Raw genomic sequence first — 27,365 nt, forward strand, 5'->3', positions numbered from 1 at the left:
GTTAAATAGTCTCCCCAGGAAACACTTTAGATTTACCATTAACAGAAAGCACAAGCAAGCGTCCGATGAAGGAGGACGACGAGGCCTCGGCAGCGTTGGGCTCGAATGGCTTTTCAACAAACTTTATTCATACTGAACACAAGGATTTACCCGGAGAGGTCAAAGCGATCGCCGAGGTTTTCTTAATCCCGCGCTGATCCGTCCGTCCGATAGACGCGCTCGCTGCTGATGTTTCACCTCCGTCCCCTCTGGGGTCGGTAGCATCGTTCCTGTCACCGCTGTTACCTCCCTGCACCGATTCTTGGGTCTCTCGGCACTTCTCCTCCCTCCTCTTTTGAGTCGAGGACCTTTGGAGACGAGTGGGAATGTATTAATGACGAGTCTGATTGGCTCCGATATGCAAATCCAGGAGGTCAATCTGGCCCTTCAGGAGGAGGAGTTAATGAGATCAGTGGTAAGCGTTTATCTGATAGGGGTTTATCTTTCGAGCAACTCCTTTCTGATTAATATACGTCTCAGAGATTTGGACTGGAGACGTCGTGTCCCGAATCAACAAGCCGCTGCTCTCAAGGAAGAGATATGATCCTTTTCTTTAGTCGCGTTCCCATATGAGAAAACTGCCCTGGTTTACATTTGTTTTTTTTTATTAATGTCTCAATGAAATGGGCGGCACGGTGGCGTGGTGGTTAGCACTGTCGCCTCACAGCAAGAAGGTCCTGGGTTCGATTCCGCCCAGTGGCCTTTCTGTGTGGAGTCTGCATGTTCTCCCCGTGTCTGCGTGGGTTCTCTCCGGGTTCTCCGGCTTCCTCCCACAGTCCAAAGACATGCTCTGGGGATCAGGTTAATTGGGGACTTTAAAAATTGCCCGTAGTTGTGTGAATGTGAGTGTGAATGGTTGTGTGTCTCTGTGTTGCCCTGCGATTGGCTGGCGACCAATCCAGGATGTACCCTGTCTATCGCCCGAAGTTGGCTGGGATGGACTCCAGCCCCCCCGCGACCCTGTGTGCAGGATAAGCGGTCTGACAATGGATGGATGGATGGTCTCAATGAAATTAGATGGTGAAAAAAAAACGGTCCTGTGAAGACGGCTGGTTGTGTCCCGAGTGACACGAGTCATTTTGTTTCGTTCCAAATTCATTTCAATTTTCTTCACCAAACCCAAATAGTCTGTTTTGTTTTCTCTCCATTTACCACATGAATTACAAACAAAATCCAGGAGGAAGGAGTCGTTTTGTAGGAGACGGGCTCGATGTATACTGGAGACCATTGAGGAAAAACAACACTTTTGCTCATTTGTAGCAAGAAAAGCAGAAAATATCCTAAATAGACACTTGACTTCACGACTTTTACCTTTTTTTATTTTGATGATCACAACAAAAATACTGACACGGGAAGCGCTGAAGTTGAATAAACGGTAATCCTTTGTCAGAGTTATAGCATCTGTTTAAATATAGCTGTTATTATTATTTTTTTTACCTTTTCAGTTGCAATACATGTATCCGGCAAACCTGCAGGTGACCTTTCAACAATAATAAGGAGAAGAAGGAGAAGCTCTCCGAGGAATAATTGCCCGGCTCATTTGGTGCAACTTTGCGTTGGGACTCTCTGCTCTGCGCGACGGACCTTTTAGAGCAGAACGAACACGTCAACAATACCGTTAATGCCGCTTGTCTGTCGACGGCTGCGGCAAAGAAACTCGGCCTCTGCATCCATCAGAATAACCCAAATCCCACAAACACCATTTAGAAGCACATCCCATCTGTTCCCGTACACCCCCCCGCCCCCGCCCTCAGTCCCACTTGAAGTCTTGCCCCACAGTTTCAAAGAACTTGACATTAAACGGCCTGTAAAACTCCTGCAGCTGCTCGATGACCTCGCGCTCGATCTGCACGTGAGTCCTGCCCTTGGACTTGCCGAGGCAGCGCGGCTGCCCGCTGCTCTCCGGCTTCTTCAGGCAGGGGAAGCCTTTGGTTCGGTTAAAGTAGAAGTGCTTGTCCGTGATGATCCGCTTCAGCCCCAGGAAGTCCTGCACGCGGCCCATTTCCCCCGCCGGGTCCGTGATCAGCCGCTCGCCGCTCACAAAGTGCATCTGCGACAGGCGGAAGTGCTGCAGCCAGTTGTCCAGGTGCAGCGCGTACATCCCGATCCGGATGGCGTTCCAGGAGGCGTCCACCACGCCCAGGCTCCTGTTCTTGAAGGCCAGCTGGTCGAAGGCGGGGATGTCGGGCTTCTTGGAGAGGGTCTGCGTGTAGTCGGAGATGGCCCTGGTGACGGGGTTGCGCACCACCACGATGAGCTTGGTCTCGCGGGACATGCTGGAGATGCGTCGCGGGGCCTCTCTGGTGACGAAGTAGCTGGGCGTCTTCTCTAAGGTGATCTGGCTGTCTAGCGTCCGAGGCATCAGTCCCCTTGGGAGGGAAAGAGAAAAAAACACAAACGGATGAGTCAGCGAGGCTTGTTTTTTCTGGACCAGGAGCTTGTTTTTTTTTTCCTACCTTTTTTTCGCACGTCTTTCATCCCCCGTATAAAAAATGTCCGCGTCAGAGGAAACGTAAATCCACATCGAATCACAAACATCAAGTTCTAAACGCGCCGCGTGTGTTGGGATGAATTCACATTTCCTATGCATTGGATTGTGAAAGTATGGAGGCAGGAAATGGAAATGACTCGTCCTGTTTATGTATGTTAGTCAGACCGATGAATAAAACATTCGTAAAATCCAACAGTTGAGATCTTCTTTTTTTTTTTTATACAAGTCACACTGAATTTAAATGCATCGTCCATCTCGATCTCATGCATGTCGCCTGCACTATTTCACCGGGGATTTCTGACGCAGGCAGCGAGGTTTTGTTCCTCCTTCATTCGCTTTGCACCGTCCTGCTTTGAGTCCACGCACAACCTGTTGTCTTTCCCCCAAAAGCACCGAAAGAAGCCCGACATGCAACTCTGAAAGGGTTTCTCCGGGTTCAGGACTCGACGGTGGTTGCAACGTCCAAAACGTCGGTATAGAAAATATAGTTCCATGACAGACAGCTACCGAATAGCTGTGGCCAAAACCCAAATAAACACGACACGAGGATCCATCTGTGCGACGCGGCGCCGGGTCATCTGGTACAATCACAAGATGCATCATCGCCATCGTGCTGCCACGGTAACGACTCGGCCAACCACAGGCAGATGTTTCCACGTGTCACATTTGTGTCATGTGGGTTTCCCCCCCCCCCCCCCCCGAGCGCAATTTGTCATTGTGCCCCGACACTTGGCTTCAATAAAAGCTGATGAATGAGCCTCTGATGTGGGCTGTTGAGACAATGAACGCCTCCTCCTCAGTTTGTCACCCTGAAGGAACCAAAAAGCGGACGCTGAACGCGCTGCGGTTTGTTTGAACTTTTTCCCGATTTCAGAGGAGTCCGAACCTCTGGATGGAGCAGCGTGTGAATCAGTTTTGAGAAAACAGGTACATTTTCTGCGTAGTTCTGATGATGGAGAATCACACTTTAATACATCACTGCGGGAGGGGACGGGAGGGGGGGGGGGGGCTGTGATTGAACGCTAACCTTTCTCTCTCAAGCTCAAGTATTGAAAAATATTGATCCATTTAGTTTTATTTATGAATCCTGAGTTGTTGCCTCAGGACCACGAGGCAACTATTAGTCTTTCATGAGAACACACACACACACACGCACACACACACACACACACACGCAAACTTAACCATTTCGTGGCCTGCAGGATCTTCGGCGCTGCGAACAGTCTTCGCGATCCGGCTCGTCAATTGTGAACATTTTTCGGCGTGCTCAACGCGGACGCACACAGCGAACAGGTGCACCTTTAAAATAGTGTGTAACTGTACTGCTGCCATGTCTCTACACGTTGTGTCTACACGTTGTGTCTACACGTGCACACACAGCCCGAGGGCATCGACGCGACATCAAAGCTAATGTTACATATAGCTAGTGTTACATCAAGGGTTATACTGCGCGCCACTTCTGCTTCTTTTCACTTTATATGAGAATATGAAACTTAAAGTGTGAATCTCAAAGTCCATCAGCTTCAACTGACGTTTGTCTCAACTGCAGCGAGCGGAGAAGACGGCGCGGTCCAAAGATCAAAGGAGCGGCCGGTGATGACTTTGTCTCCATGTGATGTTAATGAGGAACCGCAGGGGGGGGGAAGGCACGGTGAATATTCAATTATGTTGTTATCGGCCGATTTATTTGTGCACTCACTTACCTTTAATGTCACACCTCTTCACATTTTGTATTATTTGGGAGTGAGAGATCCAGTCGAGGGTCTCGGTGCCAGTGGGTGAGGTCACTGGAAAAGCCCGGTGACGGTTATTTGCACCGAGAAACTTGACATGATTGTAATATCAATGGAATCGCTTGGAGGGTAATTACTAAGTTTCTCAGCATCTGTATTAGTATGCATGTGTCAGAGGAGCGCAAACTTTAATAAGGACACCTCGCTCTGTGGGCCACACACACACACACACACACACACACACCTTAATTAACTGACATTTGAGTGAAGTGCTCTGATTGATTACCACCTTTTCACTCAGAGTCAACGCTTTGGGTCTTTGGGGATAATTTACAGTCTCATTCCCGATCCGTGGTGGAACTCTGAGTCAGGATGCATTACGGGCTCCGCTGTGACATTTTAATCACTCTGGGAAAATGAACTCGGGTGTGGAAGATCAGCTCGATATTGTAAATGAGACGCGCTCGCGGCCGAGCGAGAGGACTCGCTTGAAGTCTAATCTGTTTTGGATGCTTCAGGATTGCATTTGATGCTCTAATTGCGCAATTCTTTTTGTTAAGGTATTTTAACGTTGTTATTCCGTGACATTAACTTCGAATTCATTACGCTTTTTACGATTGAAAACAGGGCTTATTCTGTACCAGACACTATTCACCCAACCACAGACTATCCCGTTAATGCATAATGAAACACCGCCTTCAAAACTATACAACAATCGGCGAGAAGCCCACTTTAAGTCAATGATCATGCACGTATTAGCCAGTTGAATGGGAGTGTTTCTTAAAGGTTTCAGGAAGACAATTTGTTTAAGAGTTCTGGAGATTTAGTGTGAATTTCAACAATTGTGCTTTATCATTTTAATGTGCCGGAATTGCTGAAAAATACAGTTTTTTTTACGGTACTTTATATTAAATACCCCAGCAATGAACAGAAATGACATCCAAGCATCAGTGAGGATCAGTGTATGTTGTTATCACAAGGCCTCTCATTTGATAATATCTGTACTACGAGAGTTGAATTACTTCAGTGTTTTAGAGATGAAACGTTTTCTTCTCAACCTGTAAGACAATTTGCTTGATTCTTATACTGACATTCATGGGTTCATCCCTTTTGAGTGAATGAATGCTGATGATCATTTCAAAAATATCCACATCTTTTTAAAATCCCCCCATTTGAGAACCACTGGTCTGTACCACAAAATGAAAGATCCTCACTGCAAATGAGTAAAAAAAACAAACAGGTTGTTGTTTTTTAAAGAGAAGGTTTCCCTTAACCAGACTTTCCACTATTCTAACAGGGCAGATCGGCGGGAAGCGCGCTCATTAATGAGCCGCAGTGCAGTGAGAGCCAGTCTGCATATTGTAGCCAACCTGAAAGAGCCGGCAGGCTTTCCTGCTCCACTATTTATCTCTGTTGGAGCAGCGGAGGCTGGAGGTCCGGAGTTCATCTCCACTTGCCTCTGGATGCCGCCGTATCGTTATGGAGGAATAGGCCACGAGCACGGATGTCTTTCTTGAAAAGGACTCCCAATTAAAGCCCGTCCTCCTGCAGCCCGCAGATCCAAATGGCAGAATATTTGATTCTTCTGAACTTCGGCTTTTGCCAGTTGCTCCTAAATTGCTCAGATGATGACCAACATATAAGTCATGTTGGTCATCATGTAGCTTTTTTCCCAGTACGATGGCGATCTGGCAACACCTCATCAGCAGGGACAGCCCATTGACAGCCGGGTGACACATTGAGAGCTTTTTGTTGGAGGGCCGTTGTGTTACGGACGGCACACTGTGTGTAACGTTACATTCAAACGTAATTACACACCTGCAGGTCATGTATGCTTTGTTGGTGCGCACGCGGGGGAATGCATGGTGGCTGAATGGGTCTCGTTGAAGAACTTAAAGGATTTGCCAGCTCATGGGGAATGCGGAGCGTGAGAACAAGTAAAGGTCGGGCTTTGAATCGTCTCCTTGTGAACGATCAATGGACTCAGAATGCATCACTGTCATTTCACTCAGGTTTGAACTTAAAACAGCAAGTTGCACGTTGTCAAGTTCTCAGTAAACATTTGCAACGCGGCTACACGTGCAACGCGGCATCGCACCCCTGTTAAGGCCGGGCGAGCTGGAACAACCATGTATGAACTCGGTTACCGTGGTGTTATCATCCATATTATTATTGGTTATGAAAACCGATGAGGACAAAATCATTCATTGTTTTATCTGTCCGTAAGCCACTCTTTCAACTGCGTGATAAAAAGGATATAGATCAAATGTATAATCTATGAATATCTATTGTTATCACCCCCTTATCATCCAGCCGCAGACTCACGCCCCGTTGACCCGTCCAAAGGCCCCTCGTGTTTTCCCCGTCCACACCGACTGAACAGTGAATCCTAGCAAGCAGCATGAAGAGAGATTTAAAACGTTTAAGTCAAATAATCTCTGGAATACATTGTTCTCATCAGACTGAGTTACAGTTCCACACAAACTGCACTGTCAGTGGAAACAAAAGTCAACATCAAACCGATGCTGAAAACACACGGAAATACTTTGCTGTGTAAAGAATTTGCACCACAAACGTCCTGAAAACGTCATCTTCCCCTTTTTCCTCCATCAGGCGGAGATCCGGTCCCCTCCAAAAGAGAGCTGCTGGATTATTAAAGCTTCACTCACTCAGACAACAGCTGAATGATGACATCTGATCATTAATCACCTGCAACAGAGGCCCGCTGCCTCGGGAAGTCTATTAAGATTTAACGGAGAGCCGTTCAGACGAACCCGCGGCCCGTTCAGCCAGGTGGGGAACGGAGGTGAATGGCAACGCTCTGAGAAGCAAGGATCTATTTCTCTAATTTAACAGGAGACAAGCGGCTGGCATTAGAGAATTCCCAGCCCATCATCCGCCGCATAATGGAATCAAAACACATTCACGGCAGCACAATAAAGGCCGGCGCTGCCGTCTTCGACCTTCGACCCGCCGCTATTTAATTGCTGTCATTTCGACGCTGGGTTCTTGTGTTCCTTGAAGTGACGATTATTCATGGTTTTGGTCTGCAGAGGGAAATGACTGACACTTGCTCTCAGTGAACAATAACGCGGCGAGTGGAGCCCGGCTACGAGCTGTCACATTACCATGTGACGCGTCCGCGGACCTGCTCATTCTCAAACCATTATTACGCCGCTCTTTGTGCATTTTTTGGATGAATGCGCAGCTGTTGAAGTGGTTCGCGAACGCTTTTAGCAACGGCGTAATACTTACACCTGTGCGGATGCGCTTTTTTTCCTATTTATTTTTTTATTTTCATTATTCAATAGGTCGTGCAGAAGCATAGTTGCAGAAAGGACAGCCCACACACATGTAGTGGCCTTCAGTGAAGCTGGCGGGAAAGTACAAAAAGGAGCCAGAGAATGCGACACACAGGAGGAGGGAGAGCTCCGATATTATTTGATAACCAGAGAGGAGGGAGCGATACGCCGGGTTCGCCCGGGGGGGTAAAGTTAACAAGCCGACATCTCTGAGGATGACTCCATATTTCCAGACTCCATCTCTAAAATGGTAGTTAGTTTCATGGCGTCATTTGTTTCAGGGACAAGTGAAGCCCAAATGGAATTACATTTTCATTTCCGAGACACATTAAGTGACAAACAGGACAGCGGCCGTTTATTGCTTGACCTGCAGCATTTGGAACGGAACGGCTTCAACAGAGAACCGTCCGAGAAGCGCGGATTGGACGAACCGTCTGTCAGTCAAGCTCTTGCCCGATGCAGTCGGGGGGAGAATTGCGAAGAAAAAGATTTTTCAACGGGGAGAAATCATCAGTTTGGCTCTTTGAAAAAAGAAAAGAAAAGAAAAGCTCTCCAGTGAAATGGCCGACGCTGTTGCAGCAGCTTCGCTAACCTTCGTTCCTTTGAAGCGAGACTCAAACCAGAACACAACACATACGCACTTTGAAATAAGGTTAAAAAGTCGCTGATGGGTTTACCTTGGAGCTTAAACCGAATGTGGATGCCATGGCAACGCCTCCAAACAGTTACCGTGACGTTTCAGTCGGCGCACAGAGGGGAACCTCATCGCGACGTCAAGTAGTCGCTTAAGTTATTGAAGATAATTCATCTTCGGAGATTCGTGAATGTCAAGTTCGGGGTAATTATATAATTATTATGTGGAACAAAGTGGTGGATTCGCAAAACCGTACAAATTGAAGGCCGTGTGAGCGAGTAGTGCACGCGCGTACAGCACGCGTCCCCACGTGTTCATTTGCAAACGCTAGAGCTCCAAGTTATTCAATTAAAGTAAGAAGAGCTCTGCTCCCCAGACTGGACTCTTGGAGGAAACCTCTCGGAAAGGGTTGTTTTCTTAATTAACGTCACCCGCTACGTGCGGCGGCGGCGCTGCGATGAAGACACCTCGTTAATAATGCACGCCGCGCCACCGCCATCGCCGCATAACGAGCAGTTTTCTGTGTTAAACGAGAACCATCCACCTTTCTGTCCTCCTCGACCTTTCCGGATGACACCCTCACGCCGTTTCCACCCTTCTCAGGGAATCCACTGCGAGTGCTCCTGACTGTGGGGTCGATAGCGCCGAGATGCCCTTTTAGGCCTGGGCGTTGTGTGGCGACGTGGTGGTCCGCTCTTGAGCTTTCCGATGCCGCTGGAGACGGCGGCGAGGGGGCGAGGACGCAGGCGGCGAAGCGGGCGGCCCTGTCGGCTTCCGTGCAGGAGGACGCACGGCAATGGACACGGCACCGTTTTGAGAGCCTGAAGATTAGATGCGTAAAATAATCGACGACTTGGTTTGCCGTCTTTATCTTGTGAGCAACCAGCTTTGACAAAGGTGTCGAGTGGAGACGTCAAAGATAACTTTGTTTGCCCGAATCAGCCGAAAATGAGGCATTTCATTCATTGTCGTGTGGTAGACTAGAACATAAAAGTGAATAAGTAAAGCACTGGATAGCACCCATGCAGCTACAATAAATAACAACTCAATACATCCAACATGTGACAGTGTTTGGAGTTTGTGAGTTAGTACAGCCACTTCAATGCTTCCAAAAGGGCTAAAGATTTTATGACAAAGAAATTCACGGGGAAATGAAATGATACGTATTTTACAGGCGGTTGAAGGCCACCTGATGACTTGTTGCGCAGAGCAGACCCACACAAGTAGAATCTACAAATACGGCGTTAGAACATGACAGTTGATCACAACGGAGAAATGCTTCACGCGACGTGCTGCCGGCATCGCAAACGTTGTGACAGATAATCAGTGAGGGCCAGCCGAGCACAATGAGCGCCGCTCAGTCACCCGTCAGGTTGAACAGCAGCCGAATTACACGCGTCCCTCAGTCCGTGCTGCTGTTTGAGCGTCTCGAGTATTTGAACGGTGTTGCTCGATGCGAGACCTCGGTTTGTCTTTGCTGAGCTTCAGTGCGACGTGGAGAAGACAAAAAAAAACAAGATCAAACTTCAGTAAAGCAAGAAAAGAGATCACCGAGCTGCACGGGGGAGGGCGGGTGGATGTGTGGCGGGTTGCCGGTGCGGCCCAACGGGTGGTGCAGGGCCACGTCGGTCTGTCATCTGCGGCTCCTTTGTGTTCACCGGGTGTTTGCTGCTTTTTTTAAAACGGAGAAACGTCTTTGCTTGTGTACAAACGTCTCCGTCACACCGCGTCTACGTTCCGCCTCCGGCTCAAATCGACGCGTTTCTTCCCAGAAAAGCAGCGTCCTGCGGGCCGCATGCAGCCGCCACGTGTGGAGGCTGTTAACAAGCTTCCCAGCTCGTTCTGTCGAGTGTGGAAAGGAGCGACGCCCTTCGCGATTCATTTGTCAAATATACTCAACAATGAAGACAAACTTTAACTGTTGCATCCTGTTTGAAAAGCTCCTTCCTGTGCAGAAATAAAACGTGTCGCACAGCATCCGCATGAGTAAACTGCATTAATACTGACAATAGGTACACTGCGTTGTTATTTCATTTCCTTTACTGTTTTTTGGGATGATTGACTATTAAGGTTAAATCAAAGTTCATTTGAATCTCTAAATCACAAATGTAAAATAACAATCACGTTTTGTACTTTATGGACCGATTGAAACTTTCCAGCTCTGCGCTTTGATGAACTCAATTTAGATGATGTGATGGTCTTAGTGACAGCCCACTAATATGATGTTCATTTATTAAAGGATGCTCCTCATGACAATTTGTCCAATAAAATACTAGAATTACCTCCATAAGCCGTCCAGGTGCAATTTAAATCCATTTCTTAACACATTGTCATCGCTTCATTTTATCCTATTGTACATTTGGGCCAAACATGAAGCCATTCCCTCAAAGCGCATGGAACGGATTGACACCTGGTGACCTTTGACCCCCCAAAATCTCGACAGTTTATCTTAAGTCCACTGTCCACTATAAATTTGAATATTATATATTATATATTTATATATAACTTAAAAATGCCCTGTTGGGATAACACCTTTTGTGGGAATGGACCAAGCGGGCGATCGGTATCGTTCTGTCTGCTGGCACGGCTCACTTAAAAGCACAAACCATCACAGCGCTGTCTGTGTGTGTCTGTTCACCACCATGGTGAAACATCTGCAGCCCTCACAAGATGTGATCTTAATGCTTTTTAGGTTTGTGTGTCCGTGACATCCCCAGATGTGTTATTAGATCAAACGACACCGCAAAACGTGCCATCGAATAATAGGCCACCGATGAAGTGAGTTGTACTGTAATAAAATGCAATTCACTCCCGTCATAAAACGAGCGGAACGGGCATGGAAGTGCACATCGTGACGTCACCAGATTCCTTTGCCCGGCGGATCAAGAGGTGACTGAACCGCACACGCTGCGCGCACGATATCAAGGCAAAAAAGAGAAATATCCCCGTTGCTCACCTGTACCAGTCGAGCCCTCGGTCATAGTTCCTGTCGAAAAAGTGCGGCTCTGTTCCAAGAGCGCGCACATCTGGATGTATCCGGATGAACTCCAGCACCGCCCTGGTGCCTCCTTTCTTCACGCCGACTATTAACGCGTTGGGCAGCTTCTTGTCCCCATATCTTTGCGCGACGCTCATGTTTCTGAACTTCACGTCGGCCCACTGCCCCCCCGCCGGGCCGCCCGGGGCTCCGCTCGGCTCGCTGACCTCGCTCGGTCCTCGCCGGGCGGCGGGCTCCTCCACAACGGACCGGACGCCCGGCGACGCGCAATTGTCCAGTTTTCCAAGAAGTTTCTTCCCCCCCGCGTTCTTGCTCGGCGAGCATCTCCTGCCCTCGTAAGCCTGGTTGCTCATGACGGTGCCGCGGCAGAAGAGGATGGTGTAGCATAGGTAGGTGCAGGACAGCGACACGGTGAAGATGAAGGCGAATCGGGTGCTGGATCTGTTCGTAGATGAGAGGAACCTATGTGCCATGTCTCCATGGGTTCAAAGCGCCGCATGGTCTTCCATCAAGGAGACTCTTTCCTCCGTCGGCGCGCGGTCGGAGTCCGCCGGTGCCGCCGGTTCGAGCTGGGCGCGACGGACCGGCGCGCGGGGACGGGGGCGGCCGGTCGGAGGCTCCAGCTGCGCGTAAATCGCGCCGTCCCTCCTCATGGGTCGCGGAGCTGCGAGGAACTCGGCGCCGTGGGAAAGAAATCGGTCCGTCGGCGTCTGATTAAGCAAGTTGCCGCGAAGTAGTGTGGAGTGGCTCGTGTGGATGTTAAAATGAATCCCAGAGGAACTTGACGCCCATGTTTCTGCCGCTTCTCCCCCGTTGTGTGTGTCGACTGAGAGAAAAGTCGGGCACGTCGTGCGTCCCCGCGGCGCGACGTCCTGCTCCCCTCCAACCGGACCTGCGCGCTCAGCCCGCCGTTCCTTTTCGTACAGAAGTTGGGAAGATCTATATGCACTATAAATATTTGATGAGCTCCCTGACGTCACGCACATCACAATTCTACATGCGTTTTATTTTTTAAAGGAACAGCCTGAGTATTTTACATCATATTTGGAGATTTAAATATGCAAAATGTGGCTTCTTGAGTGCCTGTACTTTGGATTCCATCAGTGGATTTCATAAGAACTGAACATATATGTGTATGTTATTATTTTATAAGGCTCAACGTATAAATAAATGCACATGTCAGATGAATCCATCCAAATAACCTTAGAAAATTAGCACTAGTTGTGTAATTGATGTTCTTCTTTAGGAAACCTGCTCTTCACTCGTGGACTGATTCCTCCCGGCTGAACATTCTCCACATGAGTCATTTCTCCTGAACACACCTGCCCCTGGAATGTAAGAGGCTTGATCGTCTGTGTTGCCGCGATGCGAGCTGGATGCAGAGCGGAATGTAAAGTCGTCAGGTCTTTCAATGTCACGGTCAGATGATGTTTCATCAGGGAGGAGTGGACGGCCTGTGCAGTGGATAAAGCTGCAATAGTCTCCTAGTGAAAAACAACGTGACCCTGATACACACTATTCAGACCTTACGTCGTGTCATTAGAAGTGGATACTTAAACACTAAGTGTGGCCTTAGTCAGAGCAGGCGTGTGGAGTTCATAGATTCAGGGTTCGATTCTTTGTCTAGTTCAAGCATGACAATGACTTTGCTAATAACATTTACTCAAACAACACTAACGTGCACTCAGCCGTCTCACCAAGTGACTACATGGCCCGAGATGAGCACCGTTCTCCAGCTCCTGCGTTCTTCTCAAGGAATGATTGCTGCAGTGGCATCTGTGCTTGGATTTTGGTGCATCGGAATATGAGAACCCTATTATACAAGCGTAATTCTTGCTTTGTTGCCAATGATTGATAATAAATAAAACAGATCAATGTCCTTTTGCAAAAAAAAACGCCCATTGTTTATCGAAGTGAAACCCTGCTGTAGCTCCACGAACCTCGGGAAGGTCCTCGCAGTCTTTGTGCTTCTAAAGCCCAATTGGAGTAAAGATTGCTGTTGCGTTTCAACAGATCCTGTAGTCCTTTTCAGCGACATATTCCCATGTTCGGATCCCTCCTGACGTACGTGTCTGGAACACAGGGAGTATATCAGGGTCCTGCAGCCGTGCCTGCAGTAACGTCTGCTGAGATACTGGTTATCTGCAGCTATCTCCTAAACATATGGGCTGCAGGTGAAGACATGATTCCATTTGGGGTTTACACTGAGACACGTTCACTTATTCAAACTCGCAGGTGTGTGAGACAAGACGTCTGCATCTGTATTTGTTTTTCCTTTGAACAAGATGGCTAATTATTAAATTATTAAATTTAAATTTGAAAACCATAACCCAAAATAAAACCCTCCCATAGTTTGCCTCAAATCGCTATTGTTCATGACGTTTGGCATCCAGCTGCTTTGGTTGTTTGTCGATGGCTTCCGAGGCACCACAGCAGCAACAACGCAGCCTGATCTCCAAAACCTGTTCGTAAAAATGCGTACGAAAATCTTCAACATACAAATTCGTAGTGATACATACTAAATAAATACGGACTGCGACTGATGACGTCACCCTATTCAAAGTGAACGGGGACCTGCGCCCCGTAAACACACTTTGTGAAGTCTAACGATGTAAAAAAACGTGTTATGATTGCATTTTAACGAGAAATCAATGTTAACTTGTAAGAATAGAATACTGACACTAACCCCCTCAAAAAATCCAACATGGCGGAGAGACGTTCACTCAAGAATCCAACATGGTCCGCCATGTTGTTCACTCAAGGGGCGTGGTTAACCGCCGCCAGTTCCTATGTATTGTTACCAATTTTTCAATTTTTCTGATTTTCGTCTACATTTTTACGAACAGGTTTTGGAGATCACGTTGAACGATGATGTGAGGCAGTCGAAAGCAAAAGGGCAAATTGCGTGTCAGTGCACATTTTCTTACATCAAGGATGTAGGATCAAGGATGAGGTGAGAGCACAAAAGAGGAAGGTTTTCTACAACATTATAATGTATCAGCCAGATGTGCTCTCCAGCTAAAAGGGAGCAGGAGATGCAGAGAGATGAACGTGAAGCCACTCAAACAGAAAAAACGGTACTTTTCTAATTCTTCATTATTTCAGATCAGCAGCACACGACAAAAACTGCAGTGAAACGGAGACTGTTTTCATAAACAGGAAAAACATTTGAGGGTTTGCTAACCTCTAATATTCCCTTTCTAGCTCATTAACTTTTGTTTATTGCACTTTAAATTAGTGTGCGAATTAGTTTTTACGGTGCATCAACCAACAGCAGGGTTAAGTAAACGCTTTTAGAAGAACATTGGGAGGTGCTTTGTGATTGACGTCACGTTATGCGTTGACATTTAATGCAGCTAAAAACAACACGTTTAGCTCCCTGAGGTTCACCTCTACAACGGCGCTCCAGGAGAGAAACACGCATCGTGTTTAATGATTCTAGAAGCTCCAAAACGCGTGATGATTTGGTGTCATTGCAGAGCTTCTCCTTGCTGCAAAGCCCGTCGCCAGCAGGCTGCGGGGCGGCCCGGGCTTTGTATCCCGCGTGGTTCTGCCAGAGGGAAAGGGAGGCGAAGTGTGCGCGGAGGACTTCCAGACCACCGGAAATCAACGCAAGAGTTCCCCCGGGGCAACTTCAACCTCAAGGCTGTTGCCCCGTAGCTTTTCTTGCCGCCTCTCTAGCAATCATGCACAGCGCCACACACAGCAGGAAGTGCATTTAACACACCTTCCCACTGCACCGCGTCCCTCTAACATTGCGTAATCCACACCGGCCCCGGGCTGCAGCTGCAACTGCTGTGGAGTCAAGTCACACACTCAGGAACAGAAAAGGAGCCTTTTTGTATTTCTACTAATTGCTTTTTCATGCCCAGTGACGGATTTTTGAAAATCCTTTTTTGCTCTGTAAAAATGTTCGTCAAAAGAAGTTCACATTTTTGACAAAAATCGCTGAAATACTGTGAGTGGGTTTTGGCGAGTATGTAAGTCACAGATTCAAATAATCAGTCAGCTCTTGAGAAAAAGCACAATCGTGCTTGGCTGATGGGCGGGAAGATTCCAAATCTGCAGTCATTGGTCCCGTAGCGCCGTGTGGCACCAGTGGACCGAGGATTTATAAGGACCGCCTCCAAGTGACAATGAGCCGTTATTGGTTAGTGATTGATTAGAAACAATGAATCAATTTGCTGTCTGACACGTTTCATTCATGAATAAATATGCATGCATGGTTGTTTCTATAGGCACACACACACACGTGTGCTGAATAATACACGTCACTAAACCTTTGAAATAAGACCACCGCTCGCCCTCCCCAGACGGCCGAGAGAAGTTTATTGAAGAAGAACTCGGTTCTTTTGTATTCCGTTGTAATTCCATTGAGTAATAGAAAATTCTTCTTGGAAATGTGCAGCTTCCCCAAAATTGCCCCTTAATTACAAACCTCTGGCGTGTTTGATAGTTTTATGCGGCAAGTTTTCAGACAACCTGACATTTTTAGGGCAGCATCCAGACTTCCCTGCTGTGTCTTTTCATACTTTTCACACAGATCCTGCATCACGGGACGGGAAAAGTCAACAAGCATCTCTGCAAATACGCAATTTATTCGGGTCAAATTAATATCATATCATAAAAGCAAAGACGCCTCCCAAAAAAACCTTGCTGTCCACTTGCCGTTTGGAGGCCAACTAACCTCTTTGCGGTTGCTGTGAATGCTGCTCCTCCCCGAGGGATTCAAACAATCTTTCCCTTTTTAAGTTGATTCCAACCACTGAGAATAAGCAGCCTCGTGTTCTCACCGTGGCCCCGCAATGCCGAAGGTATCAAGACGTCTCTCGCTTTTTCATTACGTTTCTTCCTGTTCGGAGACTAGAGGCTCACCCTATCAGTGTGATATCAGGACTCGACAGCATTAAATAATTCCACCCACTCTGCGAAAGAGCTGACATTACACGACTAAACTGCGCGGCTGCAGTTCTGCAGATGCATTTGAGGGAGATGCCAGCGTACGCACACCTTTCTTTCCTTTTTCGTTGAGGAAAAGAAGTCTGACAGCGTTAATGAGCTTCAGAATTGGTTTTCATATAAAGTGTGTCATCCTCATTTGAGAGAAACACCCGCTTCGGCGTTGCTTACGGATTCACATCCGCCTGGGGGAGGAAATGACAGCGAGAGGCAACGTGACTGTGTGTCTTGCTCTCTCAATTCCACGAGACTCACTCATCAACTCCAAAGTACACGAGTGCCGTGAAAGCCAAATGGTTAGTGCGGGTCCGTTAGGAGCGAGAAGAACCCTGAGCGATGCTGTGCCGCCTCCGGGCGGCACTAATGTCTCCTTGGGAACAAACGAAAGCGTCCTCAGCTGAACCCGGATAGAGAACAATCTCACACCACTGCTGAACAGAAGCGCTCCGCATCGCTGAGGTGAGAGGATCTCATTGCTGCTTCTTCGTCGGCCATCAGTCACTAGTGGACATTTTCAAGACCCGAACCAAAAGACCGACGAAAAACTCAAGAGGGCAATAAAAGCCAGCCGCCTCCGCAAGCACGCGGAGCCGTCAAATTCCTTTCAGAGTGACTTTTGGAGGTTAATTATCTGCCTGTAGGTGTTTTAAAGACAGAAACATAATGCGGGAAAAGATCCACAAAGTTTAACTTTACACTATGAGGCTGTTTTTTGGGTTCTGCCTCGAAAAACGGCTTAATGATAAGAATTCTGTGAATCACCACAAGAGAAATCACCAATGAGTCCTATGAAACGTGGAGACGCCGGGCATCTATGGCCCAGTGTGCATGGAAGCTTCACCTTGATGGAGGACTGATAACTACTCCAGAGGAGGCTTTTTGTGAAGGCCTCGCAGCGGAGAAACGTCAGGAGTCAAAATCTGGATTTGGATTTGTCCGGCGAGAAATGGAACTCGTCGTCAGCGATTCGATTCGGTGTCTCGTTTTGTTCGTTGGCTTCTTGCTCCCACGAGAAAACGTACGTAAGCACCGTCGAGTTCAAATTATCTTCACGTATTTTCCCTGTCGAGCGCAAGTTGAAGTTCTGCCGTGTGGAAGGACCACAAAGAGACGGAGACGGCTGAAGCGTCACGTGAACTTTGGGACAGGTTTCTGCAGAGAAGGAGGACTGTGGACGATAAAGGGATCTCTGAATGGCTACTGGGAGGAATGATTACAGCGAGCTGAAACAATTATCCTCCGGGAAACCGGAATATGATTTAGGGTTTTAGCCCTGAATGGTACCTGCCGCTCCACGTGAAAGAACATTTAAATCACTTCAATCTCTGAAGCGGTTGAAATGGTTTCGCTTCTACCACACTCCCACGCCGACCAAATCACACGTCATGACAAAACATTTAGTGCGGGGGAAAGATCTGTATTTTGTTCACAAAATGCACAGAAATCCGCCGTGTGTTTGGATTGAGCGAGCTTAAATAACCCCGTCACCGCTAATGACACTGAGCCGTTCTGGTCCTTTCTTTCTTCCCCTCTTTCCTTTGCTGAAGAAAAGACAACAAGAACAAAAGCCGAGCGCCGGGCCAAAGGCCATTGAACAGCAGGTCGCCCATCTCCTCGCCAACCACGCTGACAGCTAATTGCTGATGACATTTTGTCCGCGTTGTTTAAATCAGGGCTTTTCTTTGCTCCCTTTTGTTTGTTCACACAAAAGGGGACACGGTTTAGAAATGCCATCCTCTCCGTTGTCCGCCGCGCATCTCGACATTCTCAACGGCAGCGATTGATCATCCCGCAGTTGTTGTGGAGCACAGCACTCTGCGTAGATCTGGCCGATTCCAGCGGGGGCTCAACTGTCAGGAGGAATGCCCACATTTTAATTAGTTATAACTATTCTGCACAAGCGTGAGATCCAGTCAGGAGCCCGAGTGCTGTGATCCCCCGAAAAAAAAAAAACTGTTGCTTTTGTCACTGCTCGAGTAACGGGACGGGAACCCGCTGCACATTCATCTGAGTTCCTCTTTGATTTTAAGCATCTGCGGCTCAAAGCGGCATTAAGCAACTCACTCACATTAAATTATTTCCAAACTCGAAAGTGTTGATCTTCTCTCTCATCGCTGCTCCGGGGTTTCAAGCGACGCTGAGGCTGCTTGTGTCCCTGCATAATTAAAACATTCTAACACCTCCGTCTCCAGCTCATTTCCATCCACACCAGCGTCGGGATGATGGACAGGCGCCACAAGAGAAGGACTCCAGCGCCGTTTAAGAGAAAACGAGGCCATTTATTTGCGCTAAGCTCCTCTGAACACAACCTCCTATGGATTGAGAGAAACCTCACGGCTGGCGGATCCTGTGCTGTTCATTCGTCTTTCAATGACGTGGACAAAAAGGTCCACTTCGGGGAGGGATGGATCACAGGAGGCCGCACCCTTGTTTCTAACGCTTAAACGCAGCACCAGTCAATGGACGTCTGTGGAGAGGATCTCATCGTGCTTTCAGCGGCTCTCAGATTTATTTTGCTTTGATTGCATCTCTGCAGAATCTTTCTGAACGTGCTTAATCCCTGCCGCTATCCCCAGGACGGTCCCCCCAGGGGGACGGGCCCGGTCCCCCCGCGGTAGGATGATGCCACTGGACACTCGGAGAGTCTCAAAAATGCCAAATTTGGTTCCCGCAAATTCAAGGGCTACAATTTAGATTTATAACCTGTCGCACATTTCAGCATTAACGTTGAACCGTTTAGCCTCGAGTGACAATTAACATTGACAAAATATTGATTGGCACGTCCCGCGGCGTATTGTGTCCAACAGAGACCAGAATATTAAACTTGGTGATATTCTGCTTCAAGCAGAGCTTTAATTTTCACACAAGCTGATGAGACTGCATGGATGGAATGAAAAGGGTAAAAGAATGATGTGCTTATCAGCAATGCAGAGCCAACATGTTAAATTGATTTGACCCAAGAAATGATTCACTATTGCTTGTGTTGTTTTTACTTGCATCCAATGTTCTGCTACCAAGTAACGTGTAAATGCCATTTACATCTGTGTGACTTATTGATTTAGTTCCAAGTGACCGTGACTCCTGTTTATTGTGATTCATGAGCTAAGTGTTCCCATCGCGCATCGTCACATTTTGCCTTTAAGTATGCACAAGAGAGTCCACAACCTCGAGAGCGAAAAAAACTAACAATTTTATGCACAAATTAGAAATATGCATAAAACCACAGGACAGGTGTGAATGCGATGTTCCATTCACGTGTTCGCCATGACAGTGAGTCAGCACGCAATACTCCTCGATATCCAACATCTCCCTGAAACCGAAGCAGCTAAATGGAATCCAGCCATCATCATTTGAATCTTTTACACTTGTGCTTTTCCAACCGTGACTAATCAACACGTCTGCTGTGAAGAAGGCCTGTGGAATATAAAACAGACGACTGTCTTGGGTGAATCAGTGATTAGTAGGTAGGCGGTTTAGTGCATCTGGAAACACCTGGGCATCGCAAGTCCCCGAAACAAGACGTCTTCCACGCGACGTTCGCTTTCTCCGCCTTTGGTCCTTCATGAAACCACCAATTTGGTCAAAAAGAAAGTCGGTGACTGAAACCAGCTGCTGATGGGAGCGCGTCAGACACGTGTCTTCCGTGTTCTCTATTGTTCGATCGGACAGATTTCAGACCGCCGGGACTCTGAACACTAATCAACTCCCAAACAAAAAGCATCTGGGCGCGGCTAAATATATTAGAAACTGTACCCATGTGTACAGCTACCCATCTACACCCCATCCCCCCCTGACATTGACCCTATTATTCAACATCATTCCCACAGACAGCGGCCTCTAAATGTGGATGCCGTATGGATCTGCAGAGCACTAAAACATATCTATTATTAAAGCGAGAGGGGGAATTTTTAGAGCACTCTGAATATCTGGTGTATTCATAATTCATATTTAAATCCTTCTTGGTCCCCACTACATATTCAGAACTCATTTAATGTCATCCGTGCAAACCCGCCACCTTCATCCTCCACCAATCCGGTCTCAATTAAAGTCCCTATTGATAATTGGGAGAGGATTTAAAAGGAAAGGGAGCTCGCCAGTGGCCATGGAAACACGAGGGAGAAGCAATATGTGTGTCCTGATACAGACACAATCAAATAGAAAGTGCCTTTTTACTACTATTAGAATATGTTCACCTGTACGCTTTATTAGAGGCCGGTTTCCACGGGGACCTTCTCCGCTTCACGACTGGTGCATAAATATTTCATTTAAACAAATTGATTGTTGCAAACACTGATGGAAGGGTTCAATTTTCTGCCTGGTTTGTCGTTTCACAGAGGCGTGACTCGTCATCCGCGCCCTCCCCGCGGTGCCTGGGGGACGCACACCGCCAGTGTCTGTCAGGGGGAGATTGGGTTGCAACCATATAGAGGAATAAAAAAAAAAAATGGCTGGGCTTCAATCATTCATCACCTCTGCCTGCACCAGTGTCACAGGGCTGGAGACTGAGAATACAGAAAACACGGTCCGGGGATGCTAAAGCTGCAGAAACAGAAGTGGGTTCTCGCAGCGATTTGTCAAGCTTTTTTGCGTGGTAGACAGAACTGTAAAGCGCTCAAATCTGGCTGCTGGGAAAGATCTTACAGGACCACAAGATCAGTGGTGTCACGTTTATTTGCACTCGTGTGTTTGTTGTTTGGTTCTTGAAAGTACCGTCGCTGTTGTTTTATGGCCGAGAAAAGCAGCAGCAGCAAAACACGACTACGGAAATGTGAACAAAAGGAAAATAAACGGCGATGTTGAAGAGTGTTTATCTCATCAGTTCTATTGTGAAAAGCTAAAAGGATTTATTACAGGATATAAAAGCAAGCGATAACATTTTGTCAGCCAACTGAAACTGTGAAATTATTTTTCAATATATTTCTAAGTGGAAAAACGTATTTTTAAGAGTCCTAAGAGCGTCTCCTTCCCTCATTTGCTGCTCATCAGCTAATGTGGGAAACACTACTGATGTGAGTGCATTATTTAGCATAAGTAAATGTAGTAGAGCAGATTTAATTATCATTGAAGGGGATGCATATTTGATTTGTAGTGCACCTCTGGGCTTTGCTTGACAAAGAAAGCTCTGCAAACACAAGCTGTGATACAGGCTCTGCTGTGCGAACACATCGTCCCTAATGAAGCTCAGAGAGGGAAGTCGTACAACCAAAACCAAAAAGTGGGCGCTGAAAAGCTTTTTTCTGCTTACCATGCATAAAGCCGAAAGCTCATTTGAACACAGACAATTTTAGAATATTCATAATATTGTGTTTTTCACAAATCACAGTTGTCAATCGTGCATAAGCGAAGAGCTTCATTTCATATAAAGTCATAACCAAATTAGAACCATATCTCTTCCAAACATGCAGCCAACGTCAGCACTGACTTTGCCTTTCAAGGATATCAGAAGCCGGCGAGATGGTCAAACCCCCCCGCAGAGACACACAAACACAAAGCAGACGGGGGACCAGTTGCAAGGTTGCGTGCGATATGTAACCAATAAAGCTGCCAACTTAGCGGGCGCCTACGCGACCCCGTCCAGGAAGGAGATAGGAGAGCCGGTTTGCACTCACACATGAAACACATTACGGTGCCTTAATAAGGAGGATTATGTGATCCACTGTTCAAGCAGAAAAAAAAAAAGAACGACGTGAAAGTCATCAAACTTGAACATCGTCCATTTCCAGCCAAAGCCCTCATTACGCAACCTGCTAAAGAGTCGGAATCCCCTTGAGAAGCACAAGGCTGCGGTCGAGCTTTCCGCTGCCCCCGGGTGTCGGAATGTTTTCTTATTGCAGGTTTTTATATTAAAACTCTAAATAAAGCGCCACAGTCAGACAATCCTTCATTTCACTTCATTTTGCACAGTCGCCAAAATCCAAAAATCAAGTTAGTTCTTTGCCTGACCATCAGTGTGAGACGGCTTTGAAGTGAAGTTGATAGAACTTAAATCGGATGGCCTTGCTTCCTCATCTGTGACCAAACTGTGTGCGTGAGTGTGCAGTCAGACCGGACCTGATGAGCACGCTTTGAGTTCACTTCTCCTGCAAAACATCGTCCAGACACCATCAGGTAGCCGTTGTTTTCATCACACTTGCCTGAACTGAACGTTTGTTAAGGATGTGTTGACTGCGAGAGAACTAAACGCTATTTAAAATCCTGTGATTTTCATTCCCTGTGTCGTAAATGTTTCCTAGTTGAGGTTTAGCCACCAAGTTACACATCGTAGATGTCTCGGGCCTTTCTTGTGAGAGGTAAGAACTGCTGGAGTGGATCTTTGATTAGGTCCTCATGACTACTGCAGGTTTCTACGTCCTGTGATCGGCTGATAACGTCCTCCGTGGTGCCAAAGCTCAGAGGAACCAGCCGCCAGCTTTGGAAGACTTCTCTCCGGCGAATGACGCGCCGCTCCGTATTGCAGCGGCGTGAGAGGACGGGGGAAGATGGAGGGCGGAGGAGGAGCTCGGGAGGCGGCGCGGCAGCCGAACCGCAGACAGCTGAGAGTCAGTGGTGCTAATGTGGGGCCCTGGCGTGTAACCTCAGCCTCAGCGCGCTCTGATTAAAGAATGATTTATCGGCCCGCTGGAGAGCCCCCTCAGCAATCCGTCTCCTCAATGAGATTCTTTCTTCCCCTTTTTTCGAGGGGTCTGGTAAATCAAGCCGTCTCAGAGAGGATCTCGGGCGGACAATGTCAACGTGTTACTGAGAGTGAGCCGCTAAAGCCGGTGATCATGGATCAAGCAGGTGCACGTTTGTCGCCGTGCTCGGTGAAACGGAGACGTTTGAGCGTGTGGCTGTCCCGCGGACTCAGTGTCCCGCCCGTAGTCTTCATGTGCATTGACCAGATGTGAGATGTGTTTCATAATTAGTCCGTTGGATATTGAATACTCCTCCCCCTTTTTTTCACGGCATAATGTTAATGTTCATGCAGCGCTCACCGATTGGTCAGACCTGGCAGGATACCGACCGTGTTGACATGGGAGTATTGAACACGTGTGACGTTTCAGTGTGTTTGCACGCCGGCATTTGAGAACCAGCACAACGTTTGACGGTGATTAAATACCCGTTTCCAGCTATTTGCTCGTCGTTTTCAGCAGATACTTTTTGGGTGTCATGGTGCCTTGCTGCAGGGAACTGTGGTCGGGAATCGAACAGCTTTTGATTTCCACGCCGTCTCCAGAATGTGCAGTAAGTTGGACTTTGTTTCGGTGTGCGACATTCTTTCACATTAACTTTGCATTCCGTGAACGTAATCGCCTTATTAACCAAAGCACACAACTGCTCCATGGGATGTTTCCCAATTATCTGTTTCTGTTTACCCAATTACATTAATTAGAATACACAGTATTTACATAACGCAGAACAAATAAGCCATAGGGCCGTACCTCTTATTAAGCTTATGTGGAAATAATTATGTTATCTACAGTTGCCATTGTCATAATGCAGCTTTAATCAGCAACAGACGAGGCTGCTCGTTGACATTACAATGCCTACAAGTGTGATTAATGTTTTATCAAAGATGCAGCCCATTATTGATGTGCCGAAACCTCAGATGTGATGAAAGCCTGCTGGTATTTATCAAATAACGGAGCAAGTTTTTAGACCTTTTGGTCAGAACTGTGACGGGACGCTTTGATCAAACAGGGACGACGCGCGTGTGACCGTTCACAACCATCACATTCAAAAGGCCGATGCATAATCTCGTCCGTCTTGCCACAGAATACTGCGCGTCCTTCAAGATGAAGCTCCCCTCTCCCCCCCTCACAACTCTGTCACCGCAAACGTCCGTCGGGCACTAATGCAGAACTGTATCTGTGTCCTTCAACAAAAAATAAAAAGAAGAACTAAAGACGCGCCGTGAGTTTTCTGCTTTGTGCCACATCGTCAGACTTAAAATGCCGCCCACGTAGGAAGCGAACCTGGCTGAATAACGGTGATTAAACCCGACACACAGCTTGCTCGTCATTACGGCACAAGGAGAGGGCACAACGACGTGTTCCTCCGGAGGAGCGCGGCGAGGGCCACGCGTCGGAGCTGCGAAGGCCCCTCTTATCGGATCTCCGCCTCTGTCATTTGAGGTTTGAAAAAAAAACAACCCAAAAAAACCATTTTGAATGTTGTGTATTCCGCCTCGAGTGTGTTCACTTTTCAGCTGCGGACGCGGCACCCTTGGACATTATAGGGAATAAAGAGTAGACCCGGCAAGGACACAAAGGCGCCTCTCAGAATGCTAAAGCACAAAGAAACGGCTCGTTACGTTCAGCCACATCAGCCTTGTGATCAAACCAGGTAGTCCGTTTTGCACGGAGACCACCGGCCTGCAAACATTGCGTCCTTCATATTTCTTCTTCCTGATGCGATTGTGTGTAGCTGCCTGCAACAGTTTTCCAACCCACCCCACCCCCCCGCCAATTATAATGTTAAAGCTGTCTATGCCAGTGACCTTTTTGCAGTTGCTCTGTATGCTATTACACTCAATCAAGAAAGGTCAGTGGTGGACGTGGGTCCAATACAAAGACACTTCATCTTTTTGTACAATTGAATTTCATCATCGATACAAACCGTGGATTTGCAGCCGATTGGCGTTCACGTGCACAGATATGACTCGAAGAAGAACATGTTGGAGTATTGTAACTTTTCCTCTGGGGCTCAGTGTGGACATATCATTTATGTTTAGAACTTATCTGACGGAAGGTGTTTGGCATCGTTTTATTCGTTGACCGCTATAGAATCCATTGGTAATGAATATAATTTACTGTAAATTACAGTTTTTTAGAAACAGCTTGAGCTCTTTAGGACCATATTTAGACATATTTAATTAAGCTAATACTGCAGAAATTCTACAAATCAAGCTTTGGCGTCATACTCAAACCTATTTGAGTTTATACACACTGGAGTAAAGCTGTGTTATGACATCTGTTTTGCAGCACACTGTGACTCAACATCTGCATGCATCTGCCTCGCCCGAGTCGGTTCAGTGTGTGAGAAGGGAGCCTCCCGGTGGGCAAAATCAGTACCTCTCCTGTGGTATGAAATGAACAGCACTATAAATGGGCAACACTGGTCACCCTCCTATCTTCATGACGGCTATCAGGCGGGGCCGACATTTAGTGACAAAATATAGTGATTTTTTTTGTTGTGTGTCGGTGATAACTGTTAATAACCGTCTGACTGCTGCTACCATTCCAACCTCACACAGCAATGCCGACATCATTTCCACCTCGTAGTGTGGAGCGTTACAAATATTGCACTGATTCGGCATTTTGATTTCCCCCCAAAATAGAAATGGAACAGAGACGTCTCACATCCCAGATCAAAACAACAGGCTACGGGGAACAAAATCAGCTTCCACTGTTCTTGACTTGAGTGGAGCAGAAAATAAGAAAACAAAAGAGTTGAATTTGAATAATAAAGGAAGAATCTATTGGTCCGAGGGGAACGAGATGTCCTCGATAACGGTCACATTTTGTCAGTTTGTCAGTAAATGCACACGATTGAATCAATAATGCAGAGAACGAGGCGTCTGGAAACATTACTTCTCTCTTTTCTTTTCCTCCATCTAAACTCTTCGCTTGGAGAAGGTCGGGCTTTGCCTCTGAAGACGCAGTTTGGACTGAAACGCAGGTTTATTAGCAAAGTGAACTTAAAATGTCCAGTTGAGAAGGAAGTTAACGGGCTAACCAAAATAAAGGCAGGGGACAAAAACAGTGAGGTCAGGGAAAAGCAGATTTTAGGAAACAGCACAGAAGGTGGTTTAACGGGAGGAAGTAATTAGGACGAGGCGAACGTTCAAGATCTGAAACAAGCGAGGAGGGGAGTTATAAAACATGACATGAATGGTGTAGAAATAAGGAAAAGAACAAGAAAAAAAAATCTTTGTCATAGATTAACCGCTTTTGTTTCGTTTGGATATTAAAACTTTGTTTAAATGGCTTTGTTTCAAAAGATTTCCCAAAATATTTCCCTGAATTCACATTTCTGGGGGAAATTATTATAAACAGTAACCAAAAGAATGTTTTCAAGATTGTTGTCGTTAGTGGTCCCCGATGACGTCATCTAAAAAGCTCCTATTGTTTAATTAATGAAATATGCAAAGGTGAGAAATATGACCCGGCCTTTAGCACACACACACACACACACACACACACACACACACACAGACGCTGCCATGTGCACTACCGTCACATTGACACGTCTTACAATGAGTGGAAAGTTCATCCTCTGTTAGCTATTGGAACATGCTCTCTGATAAAGAACCATCATCCGCAATGCATCATCTTTTTCTTCCTTTAAATGCCATCAGACTGTCAATTACTTTCAGGCCGCTTGTGCTCATCAGCGCCTTTTATTTAATGTGCACATTTAATATACACTTAAATCCTTTGCAAGTGGGTAATTATATCGATGAGATTGAAAATATTGGATTCATAACTTGCGTCTTGTGTTCCAGAGTCAGATAATGGATCACATGTTAATTAAAGGAGGTTTATTTCCATTTCTAAGTGTTTAACTAAAAGGCCCAGTGGCAGTAGAAATGCTGCCGAAGGGGCAGTTGAAGACTAAACTGCATTTCAGACCCTGTTCCTGTGCACAGAAGGAGGTCTATACTTAGAAATGTGGCTGAGAGTGATGGGATGGAAGTAGAGGCTCAATTGTCGTCGTGTGGATTTCAGTGACCTCTGCAGGGGTTCAATCACGTCTAATCAATTCACCGATCGGAGCAGGCCGAGCTCAGAATAACCCCCTGCGACCACAACCCCCGACCGGTGTAATATAGGCCGATAGAAATAAGCGCTCGTTGAGATCTCTCCACACATCCGTGTGTGAGACGGCTGCAGCTTCACAGTGCCTTAACTGTGGGAACGACGAGCGATTTGAGCGTTTCGAACTCATTCCAACTGAAACGGTTTTGTCGCCTAACCTAAAGCAACTATTTCAAACTTATTTAAAGCCCAAAAGTTGGTTTCCAGAATGAAACCATCAGCTTTTAACAGAAACCAATTTCTGCACGGAACGACGTCATTGCGAGTATTTGAAATTCATCAGCTCTTGAAAAACAATAAATGTAGTAAAGAAAGGACTGTACATATAAACACCCTACAGTGCTGTGCACATGACATGTGTGTGTGTGTGTGTGTGTGTGTGTGTGTGTGTGTGTGTAGTGGGCTGTGCA

At 46.8% G+C, this 27,365-nt stretch overlaps 1 protein-coding gene across 1 annotated transcript; it reads right to left on the reverse strand.

Moving 5' to 3' along the window:
* Window positions 1–1,344: 1,344 nt before the first annotated feature.
* On the reverse strand, window positions 1,345–13,086 carry hs3st2 (heparan sulfate (glucosamine) 3-O-sulfotransferase 2). Its single transcript, XM_040190362.2, has 2 exons — window positions 11,156–13,086; window positions 1,345–2,408 (listed from the first exon to the last, which is right to left on the reverse strand). The coding sequence occupies exons 1-2, from the start codon at window positions 11,668–11,670 to the stop codon at window positions 1,790–1,792; spliced, it is 1,134 nt and encodes a 377-aa protein (XP_040046296.2). The 5' UTR covers window positions 11,671–13,086; the 3' UTR covers window positions 1,345–1,789.
* Window positions 13,087–27,365: the final 14,279 nt, after the last annotated feature.

Source organism: Gasterosteus aculeatus, chromosome 11 (assembly GCF_964276395.1).
Source record: "Gasterosteus aculeatus chromosome 11, fGasAcu3.hap1.1, whole genome shotgun sequence".
NCBI classification, from domain to species: domain Eukaryota; kingdom Metazoa; phylum Chordata; class Actinopteri; order Perciformes; family Gasterosteidae; genus Gasterosteus; species Gasterosteus aculeatus.